At 39.7% G+C, this 24,227-nt stretch overlaps 1 protein-coding gene across 1 annotated transcript in view; it reads left to right on the top strand.

The window, feature by feature from the left end:
* The window catches only part of TAFA4 (TAFA chemokine like family member 4), a 161,103-nt gene extending 146,630 nt beyond the window's left edge, over positions 1-14,473 (top strand). Inside the window, exons 5-6 of the mRNA XM_060766393.2 lie at positions 6,299-6,423; positions 14,386-14,473. Of these exons, the coding sequence (XP_060622376.1) occupies positions 6,299-6,423; positions 14,386-14,397 (137 nt within the window). The 3' untranslated portion in view covers positions 14,398-14,473. The remainder of the gene's footprint in view (positions 1-6,298; positions 6,424-14,385) is intronic.
* The last annotated feature ends 9,754 nt before the right edge of the window (positions 14,474-24,227 follow it).

Raw genomic sequence — 24,227 nt, 5'->3', positions numbered from 1 at the left:
AGCAGATAGACTTAGAATTAATCATAGAACAAGGCAAAATTGGAACGGCGGCAATCCGCCATGTTAAATGTTTAGTGGATAGCGGGGTCCGCAATGGCGGTTCCCTTATCCGCGTTTTGGTCGAACGCAGTTTCGGGGTCCGGGGGGCACCTGGAGGCGCCCCCCGCGAGCTCACGGCCCTCCGGAGCCCAGAGAGGAGTTTATGGACACGTTTATGGAGTGCTGAGCCAGGAAGGGATACAAAAGTAGCATGCGGAAAGACAGAAAGTTTCAAGTTACAAGTGTTTTATTAGGGGAATGATACAAAGTAAGGGAGAGGGAAAGTTAGCTGAGGTTAGCAGGCATTCCTGGTCTTGGAGCTGGCGGCTGAGGCACATTCCATCTGCTGGCCCCAAAGTTCGGTCCAGGAACTGCGGAACTCCCTGCTGCAGTTCATACCAACGTAAAGGCTGGGCTACCGACAGCGCCAGCTGTCAGAAGCAAGCAAGGTGAGGGGAAAAGGATCTGGGCTGCGAGCAAGATGGGGGGATAGCTTTTGGGGGCAAAAGAGGAAGGGAAGTGGAGGAGCAGGAAAGGAGAAGGAAATGTTGGAGGGGGGAGAGAGGAGGAGGAAGAAATCATGGAGCCCCTCAGTATGCTTTAACAAACATAAACTTACTAGTATTTTAATGGGAAGTGTGGGCCTGCTTTTGGCTGTTGAGATAGGATTTTTGTTGTTGTTATGTGCTTTCAAGTCATTTTAGACTTAGGTTGAGGACCTCTGATCTAGAGAATCTAGAAAATCAACTGTTGAGCCACAGTGGACTTTTCTGAGCAAAGAGCAGCACAATGACTATCAAGACAGAGCATTTGCAATCTATTTATGGGCGTAAGCTGATTGTGAGTAGCCAGTACATATTACCAGGGCCTAGGGTTGTGGAAAGGGCCCTGTGTTTTAAGTGTGTTGTATCTATTTTTGTCTTTATTGTATCTCCCCCCCCCCCCGCCCCCAATGGCTTTTGACACCAATTGTAAACTTGGTAAATTTCTAGAAAAAAAATAATGATACGCCAAATTTGAAATCCAGCATAACGATTTTTAGTTGGTTCATTAGGAGTTCAAAATTAACACCAAGCAGACCAAAAAAGGAAATTGAACCTTGAGCTCCAAGCAAAAACATTGACTGGGGGAACAGCGTAGTTGCTAGTTTGGACTCATAGACACTGACTGGTCTGGAATCATATAGCTGTGACCTCATGGAGCAGATAGTCCAAACTGCTGTTATACAGGAATACACAATTGTGGAATTTTACTGAAACAATTTTCCTGAAACACTGATGATGGGACAATGTTCTCCAACACACATGCATGCCTACAACCAAGGGAAGCCTTGTGGAGGTGGAGATTACTCATAAGTAATAGACTATGGTTTCTTTCTGTGGTTGACCAAAACTTGTCCCCTGAGTTGTTGCTTCTTAAGGCCTAATGAAAAATTGGCTTTGAAGAAGAGAGTTGAGAAGATGGAAGGAACTGGATCCTCCAAGCCTCCCTACTGGCTTCCACAAATCCTAGCACATTTTTGTCCTTTTCCTTTGTATCTTTTAGATGTTTGTCTTTTAAATTCTAGTTTGAGTCACTACACTTAAATTTTGAATTAACAAGGAATCATTAACAAGTTAAACCAAAATAAATGTTTACTGGAAACATACGAGTGTACTTTTAAGAAGCAGATCTGAGAGATAATTTGCATTTTTTTATTAAATGAAGCTTCAGGCAATGAAATTACAGACTCCCACCCAAAGGCACCTCTAGCTGCTACCTGCATTGAAAATGCATAGCAGGAATAAAATAATTGAATCAACATCCAGCCTTCTGAATGTACTATTGTCAACCTGCTGCTAGTTAATTTAATTTAGAGTTTGGGACCAAAAAGTGCCCTATGAATTACTGCTTTATTGCTTTGTCCTTTAGGTGTCAAAATTGTGATTTTGTACCCTTTTGTAAAGAATTGAAATTATCAACAAATATGGCATACATGCATAGAAAAATGTTGTTTGAATTAGCAGAATTAACATTCATTTTCATATTTCAACTTCTCATTCAGTTTGGATTGTGAACCAATGTATTTTGTAGTAATTTCATATAAATTGATGAACTGCATCCACTGAATCAAATAAGGAATGTGTAAGTACAGTTTATGACTCCCTTCCTCCTCCTCCCTCCAGCAATAAATACGATATGATAAATCGTAATAAAGAAATGAAAGGGAAGACTGATTGAGGGTAACTTCCTGTGTTCGCAATCATGTGCAGAAGCACCTTAAATCTTATTGAAGTCTAAGGAATTTAGGCTCCAGTCAAACACAATTTTTCTGAATAGAGATGCATAGGAATGCACTGTTAAGCACCCTTACTTTATGCAGCACTGCGCAGCATGTATATGCAAAGTGTGTTTTATCTCAGTAAAATAATAATTGAAGCATTTTACCAAAAAGGGCAGAATTATCCAGTGAAACACATACACTATTAATTCTGAAACATCTATCTACCAGCAAACCAACAATGGCTGTCATGATGGTTTGTAAGTGTATTGTTTTCGACAGGCTAATATGTTAAAGATGGATCTTTGCAGTTAATGCACCTGGGCTGATGTCCTCTCTTTCCTCATAATGGTGTTGAAACTGTTGTCAAACCACAAGCTAGGGCATTTCAGTCTGCTTGCTGCGGCAGAATGGTCTCATTTCCTCTCCTCTTTCCAGACAAATGGAAGGTCAATAAAAAGGAAAGATGGAGTGGGGTTCGGGTTTGGAGGTCTTACAGTTAAGAAAGAGGCCACATTTGTTTATTGAATATCACATATTTCACCCAAAATGAGACTTGAATTGGCTTACGGCATGGTAGACTCTTATTGTTGTTGTATTTATACCCAGGTTTTTCTCCCCAAAAAAGACTCAAAGTGGCTTGGCATAAAAGCTTTAGTATACAATTTAAAGTATATAAATATGCAAAAATTAAAATAGAATTAAATACAACTAGCAGTAAAAAAAAATCCATAGTTAAATCCATCAAAACAGTTAAATGTTTGCAGGTTAGGAGTACAGAACCCCCACAAAAATGAGAACATGTGTGTGTGTGTGTGTGTGTGTGCGCGCATGAGAAAGAGAGAACACTTCTGTAGGAATCTTTGGGTACTCCAGGGTAACTGGAGGATTTGGCACCTAGGAAGACTTCTGTGTCAGATCTCCAACATGATAAAGTACTGTCATCATCTTCATCCCACCCCTTGTTTCTGAATAATCCCACATCTCCTCCATTTCATGTGGCAAAACACTGCTGCACAGGTAGACTGGTGGTGGGTCCCCAGTCAATTTAGCCCCATGTGAACACCAGCTATAGATGACTGTGCACAGTCATCTATAGCATCTCCTTGACCATCTCCTTGACCAGATACTCCATCGCACAGTAAACCTCATTTGAATGCATCAATCTGAGGGTAGGATACCAGGACAGAATAGGGATTCTCTTAGTGTACTGGCCACCCCACTGCACTACAGTCTCCCTGTCTGAGCTAGCCAGGGTGATCTCGGGCCTGCCGTTGGAGTTCCAGCAGCTCAAAGAGCTGGGATACTTCAACGTCCATGCAGAGACCACCCTGTTGGGAGTGGCTCATGACTTCATGGACACCAAGGCAGCCAAGGGGTGTCCCAAGTGGCATCTGGCTCTACCCATGAAGTCTATACACTGGACTTGGTTTTCTGTCAGGTATGGAAGGTAGGTGGAGATGTGGAAGAGCTGACCATCGTTCCATTGATATGGACCAACCATCATCTGGTCAAGTTTACACTTACTGCACCCTCTAACCTCTGCACCAATTGGAATGGTCCTCTCCAGGAGCCTTATAGATCCAGAAGGATTCCTGATGGCTCTTGGAGAATTTCCCATCACCTCGATAGGTGATCTTGTCAATGCTCTGGTCACTTTCTGGAATAAGGAGTTGACTAGGGCAATAGACACGATTGGCTCCAGAACATCCCATTTCACATTGCAAAGCCAAATCAGCTTCTGGGTTCTACAAGGAGCTGGCACAATGACATGTGTGAAACGGAGACTAGAGCACATGTGGTGTTCAACACACAGCAAATCAGATCGAACAGGTATGTTCCTATATAAGGGTGTATTCCATGGCAGTGGAGGCAACAAAGCAATCTTAGACTGGGCGATGGAACTGAAACAGCCTTAGTGGATGGTCTATTTAGGGAACTTGACAGGGGGAGTGTGTCCCTTTTGATTCTCTTGGACCTCTCAGCAGCTTTTGATACTGCATCCATTGTCTTGGGGGGTCCCAGAGGGTTCAGTACTGCCCTCCATGTAGTTTAACATCTACATGAAACTACTGGGAGAGATCATCCAGAGGTTTGGAGTACGCAGATAACATCCAACTCTACTACTCCTTTCCACCTGCTACTAAGGAGGCTGTTCAAGCCCTGTGAACAAATTGAAATTGAATCCAGACAAGACAGAGGTACTCGTGGTCAGTCATATGGCTGAACAGGGTATAGGATTACAGCCTGTGTTGAACGGGATTACACGCCCCCTGAAGACACAGGTTTGCAGTCTTGGAACCCCAGGTCTTGGGAGCTTTTGCACAATTAAATCTTATGCACCAGCTGCGCCTGTACCTTGAGAAGCCAGATTTGGCCACAGTGGTCCACTCTCTCGTTACATCTCAAATAGACTACTGCAACACATTTTATGTGGGGTTACCTTTGAAGACTGTTCAGAAGCATCAAGTAATCCAATGGATGACAGCCAGGTTGCTTACTGGAGTAGTGTACAGGGAACATACAACCTCTCTGTTGCATAAGCTCCACTGGTTGCCAGTCTGCTACCAAGCACCATTCAAAGTACTGACTTTAGCCTATAAATCCCTAAACGGTTGCAGTCCAGCTTCCCTGTCTGAACATATCTCCCTTTATGAACCAGTTCGAGCACTAAGATTGGCCAGGGAGGTCATGCTTTCAGTCCCATCGCCTTTGCAGGGGTGATTGGTGTGGATGAGAGACAGGGCCTTCTCAGTGGCTCCTTAGCGGTGGAACTCCCTTCCCAGTGATATTAGATTGGCCTTCTTCCTCCTGGTGATCAGAAAAAAAACTTAAAACCTGGCTATGCAAGCAGGCATTTGGTGAATAATAGTAAAACCGAAGCAGCTAAATGATAACTGTGGGCCTGGTGCAATGTCTAATAGGTTCTGTGTTCTTGTTATGATGTGTCTGAATAGTTTTAATGGTTTTAATTCATATTTATATGTTGTATACTGCTTTTATATGTATGTTTGGCATTGACTTTTTGCCATTTTATCATGCTGTACACTGCTTGGAGTCCCCCCTTGGGTGAGAAATGGTATAGAAATGTAATAAATAAATAAATAACTTGATAGCAAATAACAATAAGCGAAGGCAACAACTACTGTGCACTCTTTGCAGTTCTCCTCACTCTTTCTGCTCTACGTGCAGGTTGCTAAGGTTACAAGAACAGAACTACAAAGGACAATGAATGAAAAAGGCTCAAATTACTACTAACACAATGTTTACACTTACAAAACAATAAGTGTACTTATGATTTCAGGATTCATGTTTACTGCCATTTGGCATGAGTTGTATCAACTATTTCCAGCAGGCATGACTACTGTTTTTAGAAGAGTCTTATAATCAAATTTTCAAAAATAATTGGTGCTGTGACCTTCAAATTGTTTGTTGGTCCTTATATTTCTAGCATGTGGTAAAAAAAGATTTGCTTTAGAAAACCATTCTCCTGCTTCCTGAGGATGCAGTTCTCCAAGAGGTCTTTCTGTTTACTTTCAGATGGCAGATTTGTTTTTGGTTTTTTTTTTAAAAAAAATGCTTATTTGTACAAGCTTTCAGAAAAACGGGAAGTATCTAATTTTTCTAATGCTTCTATTTGTTTATATTGCTGTAATTGGAGTTTTGCAGATATTTAGAATTTCCTGTTTTGGAAATATGTAATTTGTAATGTTAGCTGTTCATAATTTTTAACTGTGTGATTTATATAAAGAGATGCTCTATCAGAGGAATAGTGGAATATAAATTAAAATAATATGAATTAATTTTTACACTTGGTATGAAGGCATTGCAGTAGCCCAGCCTTCTGTATCCTCTCACTAAACAAATATGTGTAACTGTGCTAGTCACTAAACAGCTGAAGGCACCATGTTGTAGAAGGCTGTATTAACATATAAGTCATCTGATAAGCACTTGTTCTATTTTGCTGTTTAAAAATTCTGCTTTGTCTTTGTCTTCCAGCTGCCATTGTCATCCAGAAGTGGTGGTGTCATATGAACCCTTGTCTGGATGGAGAAGACTGTAAAGTGCTTCCAGATTACTCAGGTTGGTCGTGCAGCAGTGGAAACAAAGTCAAAACTACCAAGGCAAGTTTATCTTTTGCTCTAAAGAACACAAGTCACTTTGACAAGATGATGGGATCATTGGGAGAAATCCTGATTAAATCAGGAATATGTTGGCTTTCATCTGTGTGTGAAAGAGGGGGGATTAACTGCTTTCCTGATATAATTTCCTGATCTTTCTTGTTTGTTTGTTCCATCGCTTCGTGATCTCATGGACCAGCCCACACCAGAGCTCCCTGTCAGCCATGGCCACCTTCAGCTCCTTCAAGGTCAAGACAGTCACTTCAAGGATACCATCCACCCATCTTGCCCTTGGTTGGCCCCTCTTCCTTTTTCCTTCAATTTTCCCCAATATCATTATCTTCTTCAAGCTTTCCTGTTTTCTCATGATGTGGCCAAAGTGCCTCATCTTTGCCTGTGATATCTTTCCCTCCAGTGAGCAATCAGGCTGATCTAAACCCTCCAAAACATCTCAAGGAGCCCCCGGTGGCGCAGTGGGTTAAAGCACTGTGCTGGCAGGACTGAAGACCGACAGGTCGCAGGTTCGAATCCGGGGAGAGGCGGATGACCTCCCTCTATTAGCTCCAGCTCCTCATGCGGGGACATGAGAGAAACCTCCCACAAGGATGATAAAACATCAAAAAAAATTATCCAGGCTTCCCCTGGGCAACGTCCTTGCAGACGGCCAATTCTCTCACAAAAGGAGCGTTTGCTCCTGACACGACAAAAAAATAAATAAAAAATCTCAAGAACCTCAAATGTCAGCTTTTTTTCAAGGGGAAAATGTTGCAAGTTCATTTTTAGAAATTTGTGTATTTCTTCCCACAAGGTCATTAATTAAGGGAGAAACTCAGACCATGGAAAAGTAGCATGGGAAGAAAAACCTTAGCCTGCCAGCCTAGTAGTCCTGATTCAGTCTCCACTTTTAGCTTCAATATACAAAATTTGATCATAGCCCTTCCACCATCTTATATTGTTCCTGTGTTGTCCTGGTTCTCACAACTAGAAAGGGGGCGTTGACTAGTGTGAGTTTATAAAGAAACACTTCCTGTAATATGTACATCCCTGGGTCCTTAGGCCTTTTTAGGATGCCTTTCCCCAAATATCCTAAATGATGTTTGATGAACGTAAGCAAGAAAGAGGGCTTCTTGGTTGTGGCACCCTGATTATTTATTACTGTCAACATCAAAATCTGCCTAGTGGCAAAGATATTCTTCTCCCCCCTGACATTTTAGCTTCCTTTACATGTTTTAAATGTTATTCCAAATCTTGCACTTAGTCTATTTATTGCACTTTTTCTTTGATCTTATTGACATTAGGAAATCAGTTGTTTATTGGCAGGCTAATGCTATGTGTAAAAACTACAACATTAGCAGCTATAGCATTCCTGTCAAGATGATAAGGAGGTGTTTATTTTTAGAAAATTGTTTCTTGTGGGATCAGTTGACCACCCAATGTCTAAGGGCCCTTCCACACAGCCATATAACCCAAAATACCAAGGCGGAAAATCCCACAATATCATCTTTGAACTGGGTTATCTGAGTTCACACTGCAATATATTCCAGTTCAAAGCAGATCATGTGTATTGAGCTGTGTGGAAGGGGCCTAAGACTTTGCCACTATCTCCACACTGCCCTGTGGTGACAGTCTGTTTGCTGTAATAGGGATGGATAAATTATTGGAGAATTCTCAGTTTAACTGAAGTACATCACCAAGGATTTCAGACTCCCATGTCTGAATAGCTCCCCAGAATATTACAAGAACAAAAGCTTGAGGGTGGAAACCAGAAATAGATTTTTTGTGTGAAAGGACTGCAAATTCAAGCCTAGGTAATGAAATCAGAAACGCACTAGGCTCAACTCTGTTTCTTGATTCTGGGGTCCCTTCCACACAGCTGAATAAAATCCCAGAATATCAGGACAGAAAATTTCACAATATCTGCTTGAACTGGGTTATCTGAGTCCACACTGCCAAATATTCCAGTTCCAAGCAGATAATGTGGGATTTTATTCAGCTGTGTGGAAGGGTCCTAGGCTAATGTTTTGCACTTGACTCCAGCTGATCAACCACAGATTTTAAAGAAAAATGAAACAATATGAAGAAAGCCTGTAGCCTTGAGTGTGTCCTCTTCTGCTCTATAGGGCCCATTGGCATCCATTTCTTTATACGAGATAAGGAAAAGAAAGTTACCAAAGAGTTGTTTTTATGCTGTATGGTACCATATAGTAACTGAAGTGTTGTGTTAGTGATAGCAGAAGACACAAAGTAGATGATGATGAGAGTAGTAGCATGAGCTAAGAATTAGTTCATTCGTTCATCTACACATTTTAAATATTTATATTTTCAGAACCAAGCTGTTACAGAGCAACCCATGTAAATACAATGATGCAAGATACATATGACACATTGAATGGGTGACTATGAGAAATGCTTATGTGATTTCCATGGAACCCTGTGTTTTCAAGGGCCAAATCCTTTGTCAATAGAAGAGAAGTACTACAAGTAGTTGCAATGGGCAACGCATTAGCCATGGAGAAAAGGGAGTGAAGAAGGAGCAAGGGACCGTAAACAAACACACAGGCACTGCTTGTGAAAAAAGCACAAGTCTGTGCACAGTGCTGATTGTGAAAAATTGGCAAAACAGCAGAGCAATCAGCCCCTTAGATTCCAATTGAGCCAAAACAGTGTCTTTTTATTACATGGGTGAATGTGGCTTCCAGTTCTGATTTTAGGCCTTTGCACACATTTCCAGTTTGAGATTAACTACTGTGCTGAATGAGCACCCAGGAGTGCCCTAAACTGGCTTTGCTTCATTAAAGTAACAAGCTATTAACTCCCATCTTCAAAGGAGAGATCCCCAAGTGTGCAATCCACGGTCCACAGAAGTCTGTAGCAAAGCTCACTTTGATCTTAATGGGTTAGCATTGCACCCAAAGGTGCTGCAAGTATCTTTAATTTGATAAGATGCCTGTGATGGGGCTTTCCCAATTTTTCTTGTTATTTTGAGAGTATACTTTTTGTAGGCAGAGAAAAACAAAAAGTGGAGAATATCCAGGTAATGCCCATAAGCCACCTTTTGTATTGAAAATTTACCTACTTGTCCTCTCTTTGTGTTCAGCTGTATCTGGCTTCTTTTCTTCACAGGTAAACCTCATGGTGAGTTGGGAAATATAAATTTTACCTGTCCAACTTCCTGAAAGTTCAACCATTTCATCTGGCACTTCCAGAAGTAAAAATACAATTCCCTGAGTTGTCATGAAACAGTAGGATGGGTTTTATTATTATCATCATCATTCAACTGGGGAATAATTCTAGATTTGGGCAAAGCTGCTGCTGTTGCCATTTCAAGACTAGGTGCTTGGAGTGATATAAAACTTATTTTACTTCTGTGTATAAATAAAACTTCCATAACAGTAAACATATTTACATCACAGACTTTCAGAGACAGAGACCATTCCTTAGGAATTATAAAGACTGATTCTTCCCAGACAGAAAAACAGTATCTAGTCAATAACTTCTGTGTATAATGTGATGGAAACAATTGTGCAATTCATCTGATATGTACTGCTTCACCGGAATTTGTTGTTAAAATTATTGGAGGATTTAGAAGCAAAGAAGGTAAAAAGAGAAGCTACAAGGTGGTGGAGGAGGAAAAAACTGGAGTGGAAAGGTAGGATAAAAAAAGAACTAGATTTGTTAGACTCGGGGAGAGCTCGGGACAAGAAGTAGATGTAAAGTTGCATCCCCTGTTTAGGATCATTTGAAAAGGAGTCTGAAAATAAAACTTCCAATAACATTATGTCTTTATGTAAATAAAGTGGTCATGCGTCAAATATATGGAATGGTAGACTGATGAGAGAAGGCCTCTCTTAATAATCTCAAAGCCCAAGCTAACTCATAGCAAAGATGCAAGTTACATAGGTGGACCTTGGATCCAAAATCTGCAAACCCTTATGTTCTTACATATATCTGTAAGCTAGACTTTTACTGCTACTGTTGCTTGGTAAGTGATGATTGCAATCTAGCATTCAAATATCCTTGTCAGCTGAAATCAATAGGATTTAAGTGTGAATAACTGTATGCTAGATTGTGGCTAATGCCTCTGTGGAATTCAGCTTCAACCACTGCACCTCCTTTAAATCTCACAGCAGTATGGATTAGATGACTGTTAATAGCTTGTCACCATGGGCTGTGTTCAATAAAGCATTGTGCTGGTATGAGAAAGAGATATACGCAGGAGATTAAAAAGGATTCATCGCAGCAAATTGTTGAGAATACCTAGCTTTATGAAGGCAGTATGGATTCCAGTGATAACAGAGCAGTAAACTAAGAGCAAAATTCCCTGCTTTCAACAACACATTTTGATGTGTTCTTATAGCATTAGTAATGTTTGCTTATGTGAAAATTTTTAGTGACTAGGTTAAAAATGGTGAGGTTGAAAATCAGATTTATCTATTGACCAAGGGATTGTCTATACTAATAACAAAAACCATATTCACTCCAGATCATGCACTGGCAGTCAAAAGGCTTTGGAATCACAGTTATAGATGTAACAGTCATCACTCTTAAGGGTTGTCACAAAAGGTTCCTCAAATGTAACTAAGTTTTCACAAACTAGTTCGGAACTATTGGTGACATTGTCCTTTCCATCCCTTTTAGCCACGAGAGCGATAGTGATTTCATTGCCTTTTTCAAAAAAATATAAACTGTTTTGCCTGTGCTGAAATGGATTGGGGAAAGTCATTTAAGTAAATGAGGAAAAAAAGGAAGAGAGAAAGGAACAAATAAATAATACTTGTATAATGTTCCTTTTGCACATTGTTAATAGCTGCAATAATGTTGAGCAAGATGAATATAGGCACACAAATAAACACTTTTTGGACTCATTATAATGCTAAATAAAAATTAATGGAACACACTTTATTGTTTATCTTTGCTGAGCACAACTAATTAACAGAGCTATTTTAAAGTGTGCATATATTTTTCGCAGAAACATAAAGGCCAGGTTTTTCAACTACTTACTTAGGCGGGTGGGGGAAGAAAAGCTCTCCAACTTTCTTCCATGTTATCTGCTTTGCCTGAACTTAGGCTCATTTTTTTTCTATCATTCTGAAGATTCCTATCTGTCCTTCAGCTTTTGATAAGTTGCCTATATTTACTTGCAAAGTGATATCTTCAATCCAGTTGCTGCTATTTTGCTATTCTTGTTCCTGTGAAAGCGATCAAGATAAAAGAAAAAAAAAGTCTCCTTTGAAACTTATTAACTTACCTTGCTTCACTTAGTTTTTTGCATTGTGATATCAGAGATGGAGAACCACTAGATATTGTTGAACTGAAACTCCCATAATGCATCACAATATCAGAGAATTCTAAAGGTGAAAGTGGCTGTCGGGGCCATCTAACCCAACTCCTCCAGAGCCCATGGAAGCCAGACTGCTCACTTCGCTATGAACAATGTGTAATCAGGGTACTTGGATATTTGAGAACATTAAGAGCTCTGGCTCCTTGACTTTCAACGTTATTAAAATAAAGCAGGTTGAAGCTATTGGACTTCAGAGGAAGTGTGTCATGCATAGAGAGGATGAGAAGATGATGGTTGAAGGGCCAGCATTGGGGATGGAGCCCAGCAGGGCACAGCAGCTCCCTCAGCCAAGCTCAGAAGTAGAACCCATGGAAGTAGCTACACCTTTCCAGACTGCAGACAAAGGGTAAACAAGCTTCTCTGAGGAAGGACTAAGTGTCCAGCTTTCATTGACCTGTGAAGAGTGAAGGCTCAACTTCACAGGTCCTCAAGATTAGCAGAGAAACTAGCCAGCAATATGAAAGACCTGAGTACTTATAGCAGTGGTTCTCCCCAGATGTTTGGGACTTCAAGTACCAGAAATCCTAACATCTTGAAAACTAGCTGGGATTTCTGGGAGTTGTAGGCCAAAACACCTGTGGATCCACAGGTTGAGAACCACTAACATAGCATTTAAGAATCTCAAGTGTGGTACCTTGTTGCTAGCTGCAACATAAGTTCTAGAAGCTTTGACCTTGGACTCTTGCTATCTTGTGTTCCCAAATTCTGTACTTATGGAATGGACATGCAGCTTCTCTGTTGTGTTACTCTGCTGTTGTATGCCTTTTGTTTGAACGAATCAGTTTGAACTCAGACTGTTGGTTAACTCCCTGATGGTTATTGGGGTTGAGGCTTTTGACAAAGTGAATACTTCCTTGAAGAATAGTTTGATCCCTCCTACCTTTAAAAACAGTAGTGGCACAGTTTTTGTTAAAGGAACCCATGGTAGAGTTTATGAATTTGGGACTTTATTGTACAAAGCCGCTATTCCGTTGCAGTCACATTAGCATTGATAGCAGATACATACCAGATTGAGCACCTTCAAGATCCCACCTCTCTTCTTTTGTGCAGTTTATTTATTTATTTATTTACATTATTTCTATCCCGCCCATATCAGTCCGAAGGCGACTCAGTTGTGCTGGTTCAGCCATTTGTGGTGCCATGATTGTACTTCCACATACCCGTGTAACCCTGCCTTCTCTTCTGCTGTTTTTAAAATTATTTTAAGAACAATTTTGCAATTTCACTGTGTTGTAGTGGATTGAGTGCTAGACTAGGATTCACGGGTTGATCGTAGAACTAATTGTGCTCTTCAGCCTCAGAGGAAAGCAGTGGCAAAGCTTCTCTGAAATTTTTTTGCCAGATTCACTCCTATCAATTTAATCTAGAGTTCCCATAAATCAGAAGTGACCTCAAGACAAACAACAACCATAACAACAATGGCAAAAATAACTTGGTCACCAAGAGCCCTAGTTATGTCTTACAAACCTAGGGTCACTGCTTACATAATTGAAGCAATCTATCTCTTTTCGTACTTCCTTCTACATTACTGAACATTTTAATCTTTTCCAATGCATTCTGTCATGTCATGTGTCTAAAAGTAATAATTTTGGCTTCTGGGCAAGGTTCAGTCTTGATTTACTTTCAGGTCTATTTATTTCCAGCAGTACTACCATTCAATTTAGTTGATTTTCTTCCTGTAAGATTTCACAATCTTATCTAGAAATTGGAAATACTATGGTGTAGATATCTTGATTTTAACATTTAATGATATATCTTTATACTTCAAGATTTTATCAAGTTCTTTCATAGGAACTGTGAACTCTTAGTTTTCTCATGTCTTTACTACAGTCTCAATTTTGATTTATTAGTATTCAGTGATATATTTTTGTATGACAGGATTTTAATCTTTTTTCATCATAGGAACTATCAACCTGTAATCTTCTGATTTTTTGACTCCATTTTGATTTATGACCGAACCAAGTCATAGAATATATGGTGGGTAATTTTGTCCTTCCTCTGGTCCAGAAGATCCCTTCATATCCATCGTATTTTTTTGAAATCTCTGTGGAGCTACTAGGAAAAGTCATCCAGCTGTTTCAGACTGCAATGTCAGCAACGTGCAAGTGACATACAGTCTCTCTTTTCCCAGTTGGGGGTTATGTCACAATAAATTGTTCTAATCCTCATATGCACACCTGGGTCTTGTTCTTTGCTTTCCCAGAGGCAGGACCAGGTCTAATGGTTTTAGGTTACGGGACATTTCAATTGAACATTAGGAGGAAAGTCTTGGCCATAAGTGCAAATTTGGAGTAGCGGTATACAAGTTAAATAAATAAATAAATAAGTATTTACAGTCTATACAGTTGCTGCAGAATGTTTTGATTGTTGTTTTCCATAAGAGCTATCAAATTCTTAATATTGACTTTCTTAAAAGCAATAGTCCTCTTCCCTATTGCTGTATCCTCTATGAATGTAGAGTTCTCCCCATGCTTAAGAGCTTGGTAAGTATGGTTCTAAATTTTAGATTTTTAACAGAATAAACATGTATAAAATCTCTGAAGAATCCAGTTCATTCCTCATTTTGTCATTATTCAACCATTTATACTTTTGATTCTCACTTAACTGTTTTCCTTTGTTTTCAGGTGACACGGTAGCAAAATCTAATCATGTGCCAACATTGGAACAATGGGATTTCCAGCTACGTGGCACAACTGTTGCACAGAGACCCTTATTTTATGAGAAAAGCCTCAGTTGGACTGTCAACTTTTCAAATTAGCTGGCAAGACCTAGTGTAGCACTCCTTTCTAATGAGGACGGCTCTCTTCAGTTTGAAACTTTCCTGCAAAAAACTGCATCCATTTTAAAGACAAAAGTGATGAGGAATTTTTGCATTCAAGGTGAACACCTGCAAAATGAGCAATGAAAGAACATCCAAAGTCAACTTTGTTTATGGCATCATGAATACTAAAAGTCTGATTCAAAAAACTTGGGGGAAAATAAATTTAAGAATAACGAATATTTCAAATGAAGAAAACAATAAGAAGGACAATCAAATTAGTGTTTGAAAAATCCACTTCAATATATTTTTACCTGGAATTTGCTAAGTATCAAAAGAAGTAGGGATGTTTATTAAATTAGTAGACCTTGTTCACCTTCATGTTTTGTTATAGTCTCTATAGCTATGTTTCTTCCCATTCGTACAATGTTAAAGACTGGAGTGAGGATACTTGGTCTAAAAGTAGAAAGACTTTATCACACCCAATGCTGCCATCTATTTGTAAAACAGCTGAATCAACATTTCTGTTGTTCTTTGCTTCCAGATATGGAAAGAAAGTGGAAATATGTATTAGGAAATTTCATCCTAGTCAAGGAAATGTTTAAGTGATGGCGTTGTACCCAAGAATAGATAGACCCTTAAGCAAGATTGTTATCCTTCTCCATAAATTTGGGGAGTTTGTAAGCTTGAGATAGATTTCTGCATTGATCCCTCTGGCATGATGAAGTAGTGAATAACTATGGGATGAGGTGACCTGTACTTCTCAAGCATAGAAATGGCATATGCACATCCCCATATATACCATTAGGTCCTTATCCATAGTAGAACTTGTAGCCTCAAATGTCAGTGATACTGGTCAACCTACATGGAGGCCAAGGTGAGTAAATAACATCTTTGGTTCTCTCCTAGCTGTCATGTTTTCATGACCCCTGCTTATATTTTCTATTATATGTTGTTCTTTTACTAGATCAATATGAACCCATATCTGCTGGGAATATGTTATTGGACTTTATGGGGTTACATGAAACCACATATAATAGCAAACCTTATTATTTTAAATGGAACATATGATGAAAGTACTGAAAAGAGGATGTAACATTTCAAGTATTCCCTAAGTGAATGGGTGAAATTATAGAGAAGTGAAATGTTGTATATTTGTTCTGCAGTTATGAGGCACCTACTGTACTTAGAATCATAGAGTTGGAAGATTCCTCATGGGCCTTCCAGGCCAACCCTCTGCCAAGAAGCAGGAATATTACATCTAAGTATAGACTTTGGCTAATATTCTACATGGGAAAAATAGCTACAATGACATAGTTATGATATGTCTCTCAATTCAATCTCCCAAAAGCCACCTAAGAAGCCAGATAGCTTCTCCAAATGAAGGCATTCAGCAGTGCAAGTGAGTGGCATGCTGAAGAATGATGTTGCATCCAGCCTTTGGCTGCCATTGGATGCAATGAGCCTGCAAAATTCAGTTGCAACTGTGTGTTGTAACATAGCTGACTGTTAGGAGGAGGCTAGACATATCTTCTTTTAACATCAGAGACTCAGAACTCCTTCACTTGGTGCAGTGACCTGGTTTCCATGGTGCCTCTTTGGGGAGCAAACCTAGGACCTTTTCCCACCCACATTGTAGAACAGAGGCTATCATCTGATCTGCTCCTGCAGAATTCTGGGAAATGTAGTCTAGGGAAGTAAAGGACCTCTCTAGCTGCGAATTCCAAAGGCTCTGCCGTGAACTACACTTCCCAGAATTCTGCAGGAGCAATTCCAAACAATTTCCTCTGTTATATTATGCTGGTGGGAAAATGTCCACAGTCATTGCAATGGTGCAACAATTCTAAATATTACTTTCAAAAATGTTGAAGTCATAACTCTAGCTTACAAAAGTGTAACTATTGAACAGGATGCCAGCTTGTGATTTTTGTTGTTTGTTCTGCTCCACAGTCACACAAGGTGGAGGATTCTTCTAGATCATATCTAAACAATGCTGCACCTTCTGAAAGGCCTTTTACCTTTGAAAGGGTCCACTGAAACAAAAAGGTTTCCACTTGCCTATAGAAGTATAGGAAGGAGGGTGCCAGTTGAAGATTTTTTTAAAATGTTTTTCATGTCCTACTTTACTGGATTTATTTGTTTTGTATCAAAAGCATTCCATAAATAGATAAGTTTAAAACTGATAAAATAAAGGGATCACAAGCTGCTAAATAGATTTAGACAAAAAAAAAAAAAACAGGCAATGAAGCGGGAGGGGGCTCCTTAAAAGATTCCAGGAGGAAGAGGAAGAAGGAAGAGACAGAGACAGCTTTGCAAGTTCACAGAATTTTAATGCTTACCCAGGGTAAGGGCACCTCAGCTCCAAGCTGGCTGGTGAGGTACAAAGCCACAATCCCAAAACACCCATCATTTATAGGCAAAATTATCCATTTCGCACATGCGTACAAACATTTGACATTTAACAATCTAATCAGTTTGTCCCTGAATCGTGGCCAAGAACATATGTTGGCAAGAACACTTATTGGCACAATATTATGTTTTCCACAACTTTTCCCTTACATCATCTGACCTCGCTCCCAGACGTTGATTTACATTGATTTACATTGAACCATTAAAATGAATCATAACTTCATATATTTCTTCAGATCATATTATATGATTCCACACATCTTCATCTCGCATCTTTAACTCATTAAAAGCAAGCATTCCCTTATTAATCCTCCTTAATTATCTTCCCAATACCTTCACAATATATTAGTTCTTTCAATTGACCCATTTAAAACGGTGCATTACATTTTGTCTGCTATTTACTTCAACCAGACAGGAGGTGGCGCTGTTATACCATATCTTCAGATGTCCGCTTCTTCCCTGGATTAATAATTATCAATCGTTCTTGGCACCCACCCTTGTAGGCTTCCACATATAGCTCCCTCGGCTTATCCAAATATTGACACAAGATTAGGTCCCCAGCCTCCTGTCCTTTATGCCATCTGTCGATTTCCCTTCCACCAGAGAATCATCTCCAAGATTCCTTCTTCACATTATTAAGAATCCCTTTTTTAAGGTAAGATTTCATTAATTTCATTAATTTCTATTTAGCTGCTGCCACATACCCCACAAAATCTTGTGACGAAGAAAACTCATTTTTTTCGGAGTCACACCCTTAGTGTGATTATACCACCTTATTTTCCCTGGATAGCTGTTGCATCTCTTCTATCTCCAGAGTCATAAGTTGTTTCAATTGACTTCCATGTCGGGCATTTGCCGTAATAACAATTCTTTCAATCATATTTCTTAAGCAAGCAATCACACAAGGCAGTAGGATTATGATTAGAATACCAATTATCAAGATAACAAATCCTACGACGATGAGGTCTTTTAACCATTGGAAATTCGGCAACCAATCAGTTAACCAGCCAAAAACACTCTCTCCCTTTGGGGCGTATCCAATTCTGATGGTAGATACTACTTTCTGTATCTTATTTATATCAGATTCAACCTCTCCCGATTTGTTTATATAGTGGCAACACGTGGTATTTAAAAAAGAACATAGCCCTCCTTGTACAGACAATAGGTAGTCCAAAGCAAGTTTGTGCTGCATTAGGACCCCTGCCAAAGAATCAACTTCTGTCTGCAGAGCTCTCATTCCAGCCACAGTCTTGTTCGCCAACCTCTCCACTTGAGCTGAGAGTCTCCGAATCTGTTTTATATTTAGAGCTACGCCCACAGCAGGGAACAAGATGGCTCCCAGTCTTTCTCCCTCATTTAAATAAGTTTGGTCTGGATCATATCCAAGTGTTTCATCATAAGCTCTTTTCAAACGCTGTTCTTCACGCTCCCTTCTCCAAGTCACCTGGGATTGTTGTTCTGGGTATATTGTCACATCCGCTAACATCAGAGTGCCAATCGTGCACGTACCTTCCCAAAATGGCGGCAAAATCTTTCCTGCCCATTGACCACAGATCCAATACAATCCCTGAGACAAGCCACCCTTGGCTACCAACGATTTAGGCACTTCCTGGTGGGCTTCCACCCCTTTTACCACTTTTGCAGGATTTGATTCTCCTCTACTCTGCTGTGGCCCTTCAACAGGTGGTTCCCCCTGGCCCTGAGGCAGCCCTTTGCTAGGAGCCTTTGGTGGATCACGACCCCTGCTGGCTACTTTTGCCTGGGCCTGTTTAATGTGAGTGCCCAATTCTGGTGAAACAACTCCATCAGATCTTTTTACCCTTCTTGAGTGTTCCAAACGGGCTAAGAGGCTAATATCTTCAGACGCCTCCGTTTTGAATACATGGAGAAGGAGATTACAATTGGGATAATGACCAAGTTCTATTTGGTGTGTGTGGAGAGGGTTGTCTCTATCTTGGGTCCATCTCTCATCTTTCTCCCAAATAATGCATGCTGGGGCCTCTGGTGAAGTCTCTTCATGTGTTACTATAGCTTGTCCTGGATCAAGTAAAGTTTCAGTCATCTCATAATTTTGAGGCCTTAAAGCGCTCCATCCTTTTTGACTTAATAATGTTCCTACCATAAGTGGCCATCCCTCACGCTGGGAAGTAGGCCCATGACTACAAATCCAACAGTCAGTAACTTCTGTCTCATTCGCTATGTTCTGAATCATCTGGTGGAATATGTTCTGCTCCCATCCTCCCTTCACTAACTCTGGGGCAATTACACTCAACACCATCAGGTAATAAGTATTCCACATTCCAAAATGAATAAGCTTTCCCCCATAAAACATGCTTATAACGGTAAGCCAACCAGATCAACCCCACAATAATCAGAAATCCCACAAATACACCCCCGTCACCAAAAAAGTCCATTTACTCTTCTTTCTTCTTTCTTCTTGCTTCTTTCTTCTTGCTTGATTGTAGTTTCAAAAATTAAGTCTCTCTCTGATTCAGGGCAACTTTATTCTTATGTTTTAAGTCTTTGAAGTGTATGTCTTTTTATTTTATTTATGTATGGTTTAAATAGTTCTTTATTCAATCATCCAACTCTTAAATTTATTTGCCGTAAGTCAGGGTCCTCTGCTGTGTAGTCTTCTCTCAAGCAGGCTTAGCTCATCCACAATTTTACTTCCTCCTCGTACACGTGGGGATTCATCAAGTAGCAGACCCCTTTCACTCCTGTCTCAGATGTCACACTCCCCAGGATCTCTCATCCACTTTAAATCTTCTGGTAAAACAGGGGGATACTGTAACAGGTAATTAATTAACATTTTTAAAAATCTGTACTTCTTTCCTTGATGCTTAATCCTCCTCACTTCCACCTCATATTGCAACAGTTTATCTTCCTTTACCAATTCAATTTCTAAACATTTTGAACCTTAAAAAGCATCTCAGTATTTTAACAAAGCAACCCCATAACATTCACTTTTCACAGCTCTCCCCACAAAATCTTCTAAATTTAAATGCATCTCAAATTGTCACTACTTTCTCTCTCCGACAGTTTCACAACTAATATCAATTTTTTTCCCAAAAGATTTTCCCAATTTCTTCTCTCCCCGTGAGGGCATTTAAGTGGCCATCTTAAATACTCTCAACACATAATTTTCCCTTTTCAATCTCACCAGGCATTCGCAAACAATCAACCTCACACCAACCTCACACAACAATCTTATTCATCCCAAAACTGATTCCATACATACACTCATTTATTCTTTACTGCAATTCTCTTCTCAAAAGGGAATCTAATCATTCACTTCTCACACTTCTTTCTCACACATCTCAACAATTTTCTTTCATTATTTTTAATCCCTCTTTACTTCTGTACTAACATTTCATCACTACTTTATAACTTTCTTTCACATTCTCATTCTCTCTTTTCAATTCTTTTCCCACATGGTAATCACACACTCTGGTTCTTCTCCTGTGATTAACCATTTCGCTCTTCTGACTTACTTTTTCCTTGCTTTCTCAACATTCTCTCAACATACCTTAACTTTCTTCTTGGATGGCTTTCTCTTACCCACATACTCGGTCTTTCCCCATCATGTATGGTTCCAGGTTTTTCCTGAATTATCCTCTTTTTCCTTTTATTTGAAACCTGTGAAGATTATTTCTCTCACAACACAAACAGCTACACACATTCTTTTTCCTTTTTCTTTTTCTAACCACACACACATTCAAGTTTTCCAGAGAATGTATACAGACATTTTCCCTTTTTCCCAAAAGACAGACACATATTTCACATATTTTTCTTTTCTCTTTTTCCATTTTTTTCCCCATTTTTTTCTTTTTCCTTTTTGGGCTTTTTCCCGGAAGCCTATAACCATTAGTTTCTTTTCTTTATGAACATACTGACATTTTACAAAGAGACAAAGCAACAACAGAAACAGAACAGACATACGGTTGCAAAGCAGCTAGAAGGGACAATGCATATAGACTCAGCCAGATTCCACAATACACAACACATAGGATCAACATAACAATTTCCCTTTACAAAGTGCACTTTTTCCCAACCTTAAGAGTGCGCCTTCTGCAGCGAACGCAACACTCAGGGGGGTTTTCTTCCTGAGGTCTGCAGTACCTCCTTTGAAAAAAAATGTTCCCCCAAACCTGTTTCCTCAGGCATATCCACAAATGCCTATACCTTAAAAAGCTAGCTTTTCCCTTTTTCTGGAACTGCAGCTGTTTACTCCCAATGCCCTCCCAGTCAAGGAGCCAGCGAAGGAACAGGCCAGTGGAGGCGATTTTTCTTATGGGTACCCTTTTCGTCTCCCCTGATCCACACCTTGTCCAGCTCCTGAGTGAGAGAAAGCATCAGCTTCCAAAAGCTTACCTTTCCTTCTTCCTTTTCTCCAGCCCCACGTTGGGCGCCAAATGAAGCGGGAGGGGGCTCCTTAAAAGATTCCAGGAGGAAGAGGAAGAAGGAAGAGACAGAGACAGCTTTGCAAGTTCACAGAATTTTAATGCTTACCCAGGGTAAGGGCACCTCAGCTCCAAGCTGGCTGGTGAGGTACAAAGCCACAATCCCAAAACACCCATCATTTATAGGCAAAATTATCCATTTCGCACATGCGTACAAACATTTGACATTTAACAATCTAATCAGTTTGTCCCTGAATCGTGGCCAAGAACATATGTTGGCAAGAACACTTATTGGCACAATATTATGTTTTCCACAACTTTTCCCTTACATCATCTGACCTCGCTCCCAGACGTTGATTTACATTGATTTACATTGAACCATTAAAATGAATCATAACTTCATATATTTCTTCAGATCATATTATATGATTCCACACATCTTCATCTCGCATCTTTAACTCATTAAAAGCAAGCATTCCCTTATTAATCCTCCTTAATTATCTTCCCAATACCTTCACAATATATTAGTTCTTTCAATTGACCCATTTAAAACGGTGCATTACATTTTGTCTGCTATTTACTTCAACCAGACAGGAGGTGGCGCTGTTATACCATATCTTCAGATGTCCGCTTCTTCCCTGGATTAATAATTATCAATCGTTCTTGGCACCCACCCTTGTAGGCTTCCACATATAGCTCCCTCGGCTTATCCAAATATTGACACAAGATTAGGTCCCCAGCCTCCTGTCCTTTATGCCATCTGTCGATTTCCCTTCCACCAGAGAATCATCTCCAAGATTCCTTCTTCACATTATTAAGAATCCCTTTTTTAAGGTAAGATTTCATTAATTTCATTAATTTCTATTTAGCTGCTGCCACAGCAACAGCGACTGCATTGTTTGTATCTTTAAACAGTTCTTCCTCTGTGCATGAGGCAGGGCACATTGGGCAAGCATACACATGCTAAGTTGTTTGTTGTGCTCCACAGTCACACAAGGTGGAGGATTCTTCTAGATCGTGCCACTTTGCCAGGGTGTCTTTTGATCTGCCTGCTCTACTTCTGAGTCTGTTCAGGGATTTCCAAGCTGCCCATTCTTGGTTTGCTCCTGGAGGCAGACCATCATGGGGGGGGGGGGGCTTACAGTTGGAATTGACTGATTTTGCTGCCCAGAGGGATATTCTTGCTGTTGCTGGAGGAACATTTAGAGGAGTGGTGGTTCCCATTAAACTTTTCCTTGTTTTAAGTCTACTGGGAGGAGGCTGGAGAAATCACATTTGATAAACCACCAAGTTCAGCTCAGAGCCTGAGAAAAAGGTGGACAAGATTGCTTCCCTAGGTCCAACTACATGTGTGTGTATGTGTGTGTGACTGTCTGTCTCTTTATAAACCCATCTGTTTTTACATGTATATTTGAGGGAGAAAGTTTGCCAAGAACAGCAATGTACCCATGTGTCCCTCTCTATTCCATTTCCTCACTCATATCTTAGTAACCATCAGGGTTTCTTTTTGAAATTATTTTAGTCCCTTTTCCCTCCAGCTGCTTGCTGTCATGTTTTTTTTTATGTCTACAGAAGAATGGTGAGAGGGTGATAGGCAGAAAAGGGGGAAAGTATTTCAATAGGAAAAGTAAAGTATAGGAGATGATGGCAGACAGGGGTGTGTGACTCTAGTTGTCTTTTTAGGGGCTGAATATCATAAGGGGGAAGAATAGGAATAAAATAAGAACAAAAATAGATTAAAATCAGGTTATATAAAACCCAGTTGCTGTGAGGAGAAAACCCAAGAAAACGAGTTACATCCCTTTCTTTTCAAAAGGAGAACAAAGCTGCATATATGTCACATATATGGGACAGGATCAAATTGCCAACATGGCACCTAGAAAAATTAGTAGAAGAAAGCTGCATTTGTGTGGATCTTTGTTTCCCTGATAACCTCCTATGAAGTAGTGTAATTATCACTCATAAGCAAAGTTCTAGATAGAAAGAAGATGTTCACTTTCAGTTACTTGCTACTTATAATAATTATAATAATTAAATGTCCAGTCCTTTGACAGGCCACATTTTCTAACTCATATGATTTATGACATGCAATTGTTTCCTATTATTGTAGTTGTATTTCATTCTGGTTTTCATCTTTCCCTAAGTGCTATATGCCTTTCTTTTGTCATCAGCTTACATAAAAGGAACTATAAAGGGAGGTGAATTTATAGCCCGTCTGTTCTCAGTTGCATCATTGGATACATTGGAACACATTCAGATGCAGCGATGCACACACGTCTCTCTGCAGATGAACTGTCATTGACCCAGCGGTGGCTATGCTTTATGTAAATTTTACAGTGTTGATATATGACCAATTCGTGTACATCCAGAAATGCCAAAAACATTGAGATAGTGTTGCACTAATTTATTTAATTGTGTACAGGATTTCCTTGCTGCAATGTGAAGCTGTCTACAATAATAGTTATTGTTGGATTTATTTTGTGAGGAACATCTTGAAATATTTATACAGTTTCAAATCCTCCACAAAATGTTTTCTCACCGTTAAAATTGGAGAAAATCCTACATTTTTAGATGCTTAATTTTGATAATTATTATATTCATTAATTAGTAAATGAGTCCTCCCAGCCAGAACTGCATGTTTTGAAATCTTCCCCAAGACAAAAATCGTTAAGGAGAGCTGGTCTTTCCCAGAATGTGCCAAGTTTTAAATGACTATTCTGCTTCTATTCTGTATTAAAAGCTGACAAAAAGAGATGCACATCATCAAAAGATGTGCAAGAAAAAATACTATTGGCCATTAAAAGTATGGCCAATTTGGTGATGGGTGGAATCTTGGATTGCAGTCCAAAAATATTCATGAAGGAGTCACAAACCTTATGAATATAGCTGACTTAAA

This window comes from Anolis sagrei, chromosome 2 (genome assembly GCF_037176765.1).
Source record: "Anolis sagrei isolate rAnoSag1 chromosome 2, rAnoSag1.mat, whole genome shotgun sequence".
Lineage (NCBI taxonomy): Eukaryota > Metazoa > Chordata > Lepidosauria > Squamata > Dactyloidae > Anolis > Anolis sagrei.
Note: the sequence above shows the minus strand (reverse complement) of the source record. Positions and strands in the feature narration are given on the sequence as shown.